The sequence below is a fragment of the Microtus ochrogaster genome, linkage group LG2 (assembly GCF_000317375.1).
Source record: "Microtus ochrogaster isolate Prairie Vole_2 linkage group LG2, MicOch1.0, whole genome shotgun sequence".
In the NCBI taxonomy this organism is placed as follows: domain Eukaryota; kingdom Metazoa; phylum Chordata; class Mammalia; order Rodentia; family Cricetidae; genus Microtus; species Microtus ochrogaster.
Genome location: NC_022028.1, coordinates 8,223,480 through 8,234,782, shown reverse-complemented (window position 1 = coordinate 8,234,782; position 11,303 = coordinate 8,223,480). Strand labels below are relative to the sequence as shown.

General features: G+C 38.0%; 1 protein-coding gene across 4 annotated transcripts in view; it reads right to left on the bottom strand.

Annotated features, from left to right (window-relative positions):
* Supt3h (SPT3 homolog, SAGA and STAGA complex component) overlaps window positions 1–11,303 on the bottom strand; it is a 363,212-nt gene that overhangs the window by 124,576 nt on the left and 227,333 nt on the right. For 3 of the 4 annotated variants that reach the window (XM_026785647.1, XM_005359815.2, XM_026785649.1), the window contains 2 exons: window positions 7,846–7,932; window positions 4,763–4,853 (listed from right to left, as the gene is read on the bottom strand). In XM_026785647.1, coding sequence (XP_026641448.1) covers window positions 4,763–4,853; window positions 7,846–7,932 — 178 coding nt within the window. The remainder of the gene's footprint in view (window positions 1–4,762; window positions 4,854–7,845; window positions 7,933–11,303) is intronic. The other variant, XM_026785648.1, reaches the window with a different exon arrangement.

Genomic DNA, 11,303 nt, shown 5'->3' with positions numbered 1-11,303 from the left:
GCCGGGTGCTGGGGATGCAGCTCTGCCGCTCTTATTTCAACATATATGTTGGCAGATATTGGGCTGATTCTAGTTTTCTACTGTGAAAGATGATGCTTTTTATGTTCAAGTGAATTTTTTTGTGGGCATTTCTCTCCATTTAGCTTTACTGGGTGTTGAATGGCTGGTTTACTGTTCTGTTGTTCTTTTTGAGAAGCTTCTGGAATGTTTTCTGAAGTGCCTGCACCATTTTACCCTCCTCCTGGCATCACAAGCTAAAGCTCTCCAAGCCTCAACCATATTTGCCTTCATCTGTCTGTTTAGTTACAGACATCCTGGTAGGGAGGAGCCATCTATTATTGCTGATTTGCATTTGCACTATGGTTCGGGACACTGGCCATCTTTTCTGGCGTCTATTAGCTATTCCTTTATTTCTGCTGCAAAGTTATCTCAGATCTTTTGTTCATTTCTTAAGTGATTTATTGTCTTCACTATGGAATTGAAGAGTTCTTTCCATATTTTGCCTACAAATTCCATAGCAGAGATATGTATATAAGATTTTCTTATTCTGTTTTTTCTTTTGATTACTCTTTGAAGCACACTGAAGTCTTTAAACTTGATCAATTCTAATTCAATAGTTTCTTTTGCTACTATGCTTTTGGTGTCATGTATTTAAAATACCATTCTTATACAAGGTTATCAATAGTTCTGTTTTTCTTTTAAAAACTTTATATTTTGACAGGCCAGAAATGGCTCCATAGGTAAAATGCTTACATCAAACCTGATGACCTAAGTTCAACCCCAGGACCCACATAGTAGAGGGAGAGAACCAATTCCTGTAAATTGAATTCTGACCTCTTTCACTCACCATGAAATACACAACCCCACACATGCTTATATAAAACAAGTAAATAAAGATATAATGGAAATAAAAATGAATTTTGTATTCTGAGCTGCTATAGTGAATTCTCAATGATCTGTACTCAGGTATTCTCTTCTTTTGTTTTGGAGGCATACTGTACCCTGAAGGGATCAAATTCTTTCTTTTCTATGTAGATCTCTAGATGTCACAGATACCTCAATGTCTCCAGGTAAAGGAGCTATTGATTCTACATGGCACTGCTATCCAAGCCCTGTCAAGCATCACTCTGTGAGTCCCACTTGTGCCCTGAATTCTGATCATCCACTGACCAGCATAGATCCTGTGGGTATTATGGCAGATTTATAGACAATTTTGAAGTCAGCAAGTTTGAGTCCTTTAACTTTGCTGCTTGTTGAGATGGGTTTGACTACTCTGGATCATGTACAAATTAGAAAATGAATCTTTTCATTTCTAGGATCTGACATTTGCACACAAACAACAGAATCAGTTTGTTCATCTCAACAAAAGCTGGTGAGATCTATATATAGCTCCAGTTGAGGATGGCTATTGCCTTAACCATTCTAAGTGTTGTAGCGGTGCACACTGGTTATTTTTGTATTTCTTCTCCATCTTTGCTCAACAGTGATTTCTAGTTTCTATGGAGAAATCCTGTAGGTCACTGGTGAAATTTATTCCAATATAGTCTATTCTTCATGATGGTGTTATACATGGCATTGTATAAGGAATGTATACTCACTTGTTTTATTTACATATTTATCTTTTATCCTGAAAATTCATGAATGTGTCCACCAACTAAGCAGTTTTAGTGGATTAAGATATTTTTCTATATAAAGACTGTATCAGATGCATACATAGCTTTACACCTCCCTTTTTAACATGGGTGTTTTCATTTCCTTTTCTGCAAAAACATACACCAAAAACCTTTGTACAATATTGGATAGAAGAAAAACAAGTGCATATTTTTGTTTTATTCTTGATGTTAGGGAGGAAAGAATCCAGTCTTTCACTGTAAATGTGCTGTTTCCTTCTGGGTTTTCTTTGTCAGTATAAGCTACTATAAAATAATATTGCAGACTGGGAAGTTCAAACAGTAAACAGGCTGTGGCACCTAGGTCAAGGTGACCTGGTATCTAGCAAAGGCCTCTTTTTAACAGATAGGATATGAGTTTTGGGTTCTGGGTGTCTCTTTTTAGAAGTACACTGATCCTAACCATAAAGGTTCTCCTTTTATGATCTAACAACTTCCAAAAGGCCCCCAGATATCTTCTCTCATGGCTTTCATGATCAGCTCTGTCTTTACTAAACTGTGTTATCAGTACAGTAAGTATGAGTTTGTCCTAATGGAATTAGTTAGTTTGTTTAGATACTTGAATATGTGTTTAACAATTTTCTTAAATCTGAAAAGTTTCTACTCACTATTTCTTGGGATATTTTTTCTGATTCTCTCTCTTTTATTCTCCCTCTCTCTTCTTCCTTTCCTTCTGATACATTATAGTGATGTATTAATGTACTGTATATGTATATACTGATGTATTAGCGTACTGCATACTTCTCTTCTGATATAATATATGCTAATGTATTAGTGTACTGTATACCCCCTTCTCTTCTGCTATAATATATGCTAATGTATTAGTGTACTGTATACCCCCTTCTCTTCTGCTATAATATATGCTAATGTATTAGTGTACTGTATACCCCCTTCTCTTCTGCTATAATATATGCTAATGTATTAGTGTACTGTATACCCCCTTCTCTTCTGCTATAATATATGCTAATGTATTAGTGTACTGTATACCCCCTTCTCTTCTGATATAATATATGCTAATGTATTAGTGTACTGTATATGCCTTTTTTTCTGATATAGTACACGATCATGTATTAGTATACTATGTACCCTTTCTCTTCTGAAATAGTATAAGCTAATGCATTAGTATACTAAAAACCACTTTCCTTCTGATATAGCACAAGCTGATACACTACTGTACTGCATACTCCTTCCCTTCTGATATAGTATTTGCTGATGTACTTAATAGTGTCCTGCATTTCACTGAAGCTCTGTCAACTTTATTAGTTTCTTTGATTCTTTAGATTATATAATTTTTAATGTAAACTCACTGGTTCTTCTGCCAGTTCAAAGCTTCTGTTGTGTTAGCTTCCATCTTTCTATTGTTCTTTAATTAATTTTATATGTTGACTGTATGTGTGCATGCCACGGCATTTTCATCAGAGGTTTAACTGCCAGGAATCTGTTCTTTCTTCCCACCATCTTGTTGAGCTTGGATCATCAGGCTTGGTGCTAAGTTTTGCTCCTGAACTATCTCACTTACTGTATTTATATTTAAACTCCATTATTATATATTTTATATTTACTCTTTCTTGATGCTGTATATTTTGTGAGGCATGGTTTTCATACTTCCATGTTATTCTCTGAATACAATTTCTTCCGTTTATTTGAACACACTATAATATTAGTTTGAATTTCTTGTCCTGTTAAATCCAACATCTGGATTCCCAGAAGGCAATTTTTGTTATCTACTTTTCTTGTTCTTTTTTTTTTCTTCTACAGATCATATCTACCCATGTCTTTATACATCTTGTGTTTTGCTGTGGTTGAAAATGGACATATTAGATGATATACCACAGTAACTCAGGCAACCACTTCTTCCTTTTGGTGTGCTTGTCCTTGATTGTTTCTTTGTTTAGTGAGTTGGCTAGACAGGCTGAAGAGATCTCTCGATAGTGTGACGGTGTCTCTCACCTCCCCCATGGTGCAGATGTGCATGTGCATCCTCTTCCATCACTAGCTTTACAGTGCCTTTGGCTCTCACTTTCAAGCTCCCCATAAAGCTTTGGGCAGATCTGACAGAGTACCAAACAGAGGTGCTAATTCCCAGTAATTGCAAGCTGGATACGAATGCTTTGCTTTCAGAGACTTATTATTTTACGTGCTATGTAGGTTTGTGTATGTCTGCATGTGGGTATGTGCATGTGAGTGCAGGTACTCGCAGAGGCCAGAGGCCTTAGGTTCCCTGGACCTGGAGTTACAGGTGGTTGTGAGTTGCCTGACATGGGTGCTGGGAACCAAACGTAGGTCCTCTGAAACAGCAGTAAGTACTCTTAGCCTCTGAGCTACTGCTTTTTATTGATACTCCTGGGAGTAAAATCTCCACATTTTAGTGGGCTAATGTTGATCCCTTTGCTTTGATGTTCCTCGTTATTCCTCCTTGTTTCCTCTGTTGAGCTTGCCAATCTTTTGCTTGTTGCTGTATAGTGGATCTCCTAGCCTTTAGTTTGCTGCCAGGACTGCCACTGAGAAGTCCTAGGTATGAATTTCCACATGGTCTGCTCCAAAGAATTTCCTTAAGGAGACTTGTAGAGTTCTCAGCTCTTATGGTCTGCCTCTTCCTGTGCTGAACCTTGGTAGCATACTGAACCAGTTGGAAAGCAGTGTCCACCGTGAAAAGAAGGGGCTGAAAGCCGGGCAGTGGTGGCGCACGCCTTTAATCCCAGCACTCGGGAGGCAGAGGCAGGCGGATCTCTGTGAGTTCGAGGCCAGCCTGTTCTACAAGAGCTAGTTCCAGGACAGGCACCAAAGCAACAGAGAAACCCTGTCTCGAAAAACCAAAAAAAAAAAAAAAAAAAAAAAAAAAAAAAAAAAAAAAAAAAAAAAAAAGAAAAGAAGGGGCTGAGATACTTGGGTCCTATAAAAAATAAAAAAAAAAAAGAAAAGAAGGGGCTGAGATACTTGGGTCCTATGAGGTTCCAGAGGAGAAAATCACAAGGTTAACTCGCAACAAGTGCCAGACTGTGTTAATGAAAAGAAACCCGTGAGGAGAACGTCCTTCCCCATCCTCTGGGTGCCTGAGCTGACTCTGTCGGGCTCGTGTTTTGGTTAGTTACCTTCCAGGAGGTCGTCCTCGTCAATGCCTTTGATGATCTTTGATTTGTAGTCTCGGATAAACATGTATTTTAGAAGTCTTCTAAGCTTTTTCTATTGGGATATAAAGTAAAAAGTTTATAATACATTTTCTTTACTAATAAAAGATTGCTTTAAGAATTAAATTTAATAAGCTATTATCTGATGATCATTGGGGAAAATAGAACTATCATTAGCTTAATAGCATAAGCAAAACTGTAGCCCTTCGATGACAGCTAAAATGTAAGAGTTTATAAAGGCATTCTCACAAGCATCCATCCAGACATTCCAGAATCACAATAATACTTTTTTTTTGTATATTTTCGAAAACATCTTAAATTCCTTTTGATGATTTGAATAAATACCATATCCCCTTTGGTAAGCCAAGTGTACTTATACTTTGGAATTTTGAATATATTCTAAGACAAAAGTTATGTAAAACTGATTTATAAACATCTGGACTAGGAGCTTTTAACAACTCATTTTTATATTTAATTTATGAGATAATACCATGTTGTATAGCCCAGGCTGAACTTGAACTTGTAATCATCTTGCTTCAGCCTACCTAGTGCTGAAGTAAAAGGCATGCACCAGCAGACGTGGCCTGAGAATCTTTTCATAGGACAGTTATGGAAAGTATATATAAGCTGAGGGATCTATCTTTAGGAAACTCAAGGCCCGTGAATGATTGGTAGGTTTCAACGATGGTCTTCTGGGGTTAGAAGAGGATGATAGTAGCACTTAGCTTTAAGAGACTAATAATAATGCCCTCAATGTATTCTGTACAGACCCTAGAAGGTATAACCCCTGGTTCACCATCTCCAGGCTTCAGATTTCTAACAGTGGAAACACTGTACAAAGCTTTTTTTTTTTTTTTTTTGCAATTAGCAAGAGGTTTATTGAGTAAACACAGGTACCTGTGGGCAGCAAAGTCTTTCGGAGGACTTTGTGCACCTGCTAACTGGAGGGCGGGCTTTTTATAGGGAAGAGCAAACAGCAAGTTTACAGAAACAAAACAAAAGTGTGGTTATCGGTCGATCGGAATGAGGCGGGGGCATGAATGGTTTCCTCTCTCAGCATGGATGTTTGGCAACAGTCATCCTGTTCCTATCTTTATAGATATTCTGTTTTGCAGTTAACCTGCTTTTGTTGATGTGCTATCTTATTGACATCCTGCCTTGCAGTCTTTCTATCTCAAGCACATGGGATGTTCTTAAGAGAGCAGGCTGGCTGCTGATCTGGATTTTGAGGAGGGGGTCTGTAGGGTCTTTCATTTCCCCCTTTTTCTTTTTTGTACAAAGCTCTTTACATGAACATCACTCAACCTTTTCAGTCTCCCTGAATCAGAAACAAATCTAGCGTCTCCTTTTATGGAGGGACCCTGAGGCGAACTACAGACTGATGACTGAAGCTCAGCAGGGCTGCAGGAGAGGACAGCCTCACAGTCAGTTCTGTCATGTGACCCCACCTCACAGGCCTGCTGCCCAGGCATCATGAGAGACCAGGGGAGACCTCACCCCAGAATCTCTTAGGCACTGCAGGTGGTAGAACACTGGGCTACAGACTCCAGCTACTGAGGGACAGCCAGACTACACCTCACAGGCACCTGTTTTCATTTGTTTCCTTTCTTCTCCCTTTCACTGCACCCATTGCTCTAGTTCTATCCTGCTTAGTAGTTTTCCTCTAGAAGCTAGCTTGCATTCATTTGGGAATACTTCAGAATGCAAATAAAATAATTTGGGAAAGATGAGGAAACAAACAACAATTCTGGTATAAATATGTTGTTGGTTGTTCACAACATTCTGGTAAGAGTCCTGGACACCAGAAAGGCACCATCAAGTGGCATATATTTCAGAAGTTTCTATAGGCTATAAATGGCCATCTTCATAACAAGGGAAGGAATGCCAGTGAGGACTGTGAGCGCTTCTCTCTTTACTTCTGTCAGTGGAAAAGAAATGCAGGAACGACATGCTAGGGAGAGCTAAGCAGTGGTGTTATTTCCTGGCTGCTCCCACAGGAACCATTCCTAAGGGGCTTATTGTTGCCAGCAGCCTTCAGGACTCCCTGGATGCAGCCCCATGTTGGGTGCTGATGGCTGCTTCTTCTTAAGGACCCTCCAAGTACAAAACAAACTGGCAATTCCTACTAAGTCTCTTCAGGTCTCCATAAAGTGCCTTTTCCCAGCCATGCCCAAAGCCACCATGGTATCTATTTAAAGGTCAGGTTCCTGGCCACTGGTCTATATTCTGTAAGGCTTGAGGAGCCTCACCTCTGTCATCATAGTCCTTCACTGCACCATCCCTCCCTCCCCTTCTAACCATCCAACCCATGAAATTCTCCAAGTCTTAAATGCTTCAAGCATATCACATAGATTGCCTTAAGCAGACAGACTCCAAGCTTTTTGATATTGAATACACTTCTTTTTCTTCTTTACATATTCTTCATATTAATAAACAGTTGGCTGATTACAACAGGTAAAGCAGCACAGAATTTATTAACTAGCTACTTAAGGAAAATTATGACATAAATAAACATATAAATAGCAGCTTTAATGTCTTAATATCCAGAGTTCAGAGGTTTTATTTAAAAATCAAAATGATAATAGTTTTTAAGGTACTTGCATTAATTTGCTTATTTTTATAAGTCGGTGCAGAGAATAAACTTTGTATTTCAAATTAAAATCAATTCTGTTAAAGTCTGAATTCTATTAGTATTAAGGTGAAAACTGAGAAGAAAAGGAAATGTGCTACTCAGAGAGACCCTGTATAAGAACAGAGATTAGCTGGTACCTAGGGGACATGAGACAGCAGTCAAAATATCTGAACAAGTACAAGGAGTAGTAAGATTAACTGCAGTGCAGTATTGGCAGCAAAGAACTGTTAATGTAAAAAGCAAACAATTTTTGTAGTAAATGCGTTCTGTTGTGCACATCGTGAAAGCTAAACATTGCTTCAGTGGTTACAATTCTCATTTGAAAGCTGTAATGAGGGCCCATCACTTCCTTATGTAAGTTCAATTAAGATCAAGCCTCATGTTTAATACAATGGAATTAATTATTTTATAGTACCTTATCTTTTCTCATCAAGAACAGAAGATCTTCAGCAGAGATCACCCTTGCTCCCCTCAGTTGAGAGACTTCTGCAGCTTGCTGTACCTACAACAAAGAAAATGCAGAAATTGTCTTAGAAATATAAATTACACATGGTACAATCACAATGTCTCAAGAGATAAATCCACTACAATAAAGGTCCCAGGGAATAATTCAGCAATCATGTTATTGCTTTTTAAAGCAAAACTCCCTATGCTTTAAGATATCCAAAAATGCAATTAAATTAGCTTATGAGACCACCTGTAATAGATACAATAAACAGAAATCCGTCATCTCTTTCATGCAAAAGAAAAATCATATGCAGCTTCCAGAAATACATTAATACACATGAAAATAATTTTATGAAACTTCATCCTTCCTACCCATGTGTGCAATGGTTTCGCTCAGTATCACTAGTTGAATAAGTATATTATTAATCTGAGCTCCCATGCTGGTGTGATGTGAAATAGCCCCATTCAGGACTTTAAAGATCAACAAAAACAGAAGCTGTTTCTAATATCCAAAGGAAAAAAAAATACTTTTCGCTTTGGCAAGTCTTCAGTGGCTAAAGGATTCAGTCCATAAATCATAATACTGGACGGCATTAATTTCTTTCCACACTAATTACACGCACACAAAAGTGAACTGTATCTGGGATGCACAAAGCAAAACACACCGCCTGAAAAGCTAGATCCCCTGAAATGTCCATCTGGGCCTTCAGAGTTGCAAAGCTGAGAGTTTTCAGGAATTCAGAAGCCCTAGAAACATAATCTTACTTGAAAATGACCTGGAAAATAAAAGAATGTGAAAAATGATAGTTCTAGTTTTTGGCAAAGGCAAACTCAGTTTCTTATTTTGATTAGTTGGAAGGAACATAAAATAGGTCCATCTGAAAAAAATCAAGATGCTGGAGCACATGTGAGAAAAATGTGCCTGTAAATTCTTCCAAATTTGATCAAACCATGCTGATTGCACAAAATCAACTCCCCCATCTTAAGTATTATAAACATATTTACATATGAAAGCTGCTCTCCCACCCCCACCATATGCCTTCCTTTGAATGGAGTAAAAAAACAACACACACCCCTGAGAGCACACTGCCACTGTCGCCATCTGAAATTAAATGGTCATCTGTGCGGAAGGACCTCTACTTGAATGTTTAAGCCATTCTGCTCACTAAATAAGCTTCCAGCCATTTCAGAATGAGCAGACTAGAGAACGGCTCTCAACTCTTCCTGTGTCGGCTTTCCCACTGGATTTCCTGAATACTGGTACTTGGGATATAAACAGAATCCTGTCTAAATATAGAATTTAAATTTAACTGTGAGCCATTTAAGAAGAAACCTAAGGAGGGGGTTGAAAAGATGATATATCTCCCCTGAAAGAAACTTAACAGTTTTTACCATGAACATGCTTTCCCCCTTGAAAACTGTTAGAATGTCAAGGAAATGTTTATATATCCATTTTTCAAATAAAAATATTTCCATCACAGTCTTAGATGCATTCAGGCAGTGTGGCAACTATGAGATAGATATCCATTTCTTTGGACACATAGGGAGAGAATTAAGGAACAGCACATAAATATATTTTTATTTCCACAGATGAAGAAATGGTGCCTACATGAAAAACTATAGACATCAGAAATGATATTCATGCCAACAAAGGAACAGGTGAAATATGTGTCTCTAATAGGTTCCCCAGTAAATCAAGGGTTATCCATACACAATGATCTCTATAATACTCTCTAAAATGTCAGATTGCAAATGCAATAACCAGAAATGTAATAAGGACAGAAGAGCTGAACATCTTGTACCATTTTTTTCAGAACCAATTGATATGTATACATTTTTTTCTTTCCTTGTAAAGACAGGGTCATTATGTAGTCTGGATGGCCTACTCTAGGCTGGCCCTGAACTCAGAGGTCACTTTGCTTCTTCCTAGTGAGTGCTGGGATTAAAGACTTAGGCCACTACCACACCTAGCTCACCATGGGCTTTTCTAACTTCCCGCATCTAAAGGAACATTTTCTACCACTAAACTATGAGCATTCCCACTGCCTCTGGCCCTACAGTTTGGACCTGCTTAGGACTGATATGTTCTGGGCTCCAGAATTACCTCTCCTAAATGCTCACCTCTTCCCCAGTAAGGAAGAAGAAGAATTTAGTGTCTAATTAAAATCATATAAACATATATATTACAAATTGGCTTACTTTCCTAAAATTTCTATGTCCACCAACATGAGTGAAACTCAATCTTCATTAAATGGTATGAAGTACAAGTTGGCACCTTGGCACTGCAGGTGCACAGCTCATGGTCACTGTATCCACATGAACACAAGGGGGCTGACATCAGGATGTCCCTAATGTTTCAGTGTGAAAGAAAGTTGATTGTGTACTCATTCTAAAATTTTTTAAATGTATTTTTATTTTAAAAATTTGCATATGAGGGATCAGATATCATTATGCATTTTTGAACAAAGTGTTTCAGTGTTTCTCTTCCCCATCTCTTTGCTGCCTCTAAGTTCCCTTTATAGCTTTTCCATACCCAAGTCTCTTTTCCTCTTTCATGTTCCTACCCTCATCCTTCCTCATCACCTATTTTTTTTTTTTTTTTTTACCATCTCTTGGTCTCTTTTCTAGTATAAAAGCCAGGTGACCCAAACTCAGAAGACAAAAGCTGCATGTTCCTTCTGATACACAGTTCCTGGCCAGCATTGTGTACATGTATATATGAATAAATGGGTGTTAATAAGGCTAAAATGCAATGTTTTCCATCTATTTATTTATTTATATGTGTGTGTGTGTGTATGTGAATATGGGCACACAGGATACGTGTATGTGTGTGTAAGTGTGAGAATGTGGGCACACAGGATGTGTGTGTGTGTGTGTGTGTGTGTGTGTATGTAATGTGGGCACACATGCAGAAGTTAGAGGACAATCTGAAGGAGTTCGTTATCTCCTTTCACCACATGTGTTCCAGAGATTAAATTCAGGGTGTCAGTCTTGGGGACAAGGCCCTTCCCATGCTAAGCCATTAAACTGGCCCATGATCCTCTACTCTTACTAAATTATTTGCATTCTCAATTTGCAAAAATAAACGGAAGTTAAATTTTTCCCGCAATAATTAAACTACTATGAAATGATACTACATTTTCCAGTTTTTACAACAAATATTCAATTATACAAAATAGGCTAGAAATTGTGGCAAAGACCAATACTTTAAGCCTAGTGGTTAGTTTAATAAGCAATTGACTTTTCTTAACTTGGCAAAATGGTACTTGGGAACTTAGTAAACTATTTTTCAGAAAGACAATATAATTCTACCATGAGTGTAGTTCAATCAAGGTGTTTCAATTTCTTCAGATCAGGACTTTTGCTCAGAAAAGGGGTGGTTATACTCATTACAACTATTGGAAAGATAAAAAAAATTCACCTAAC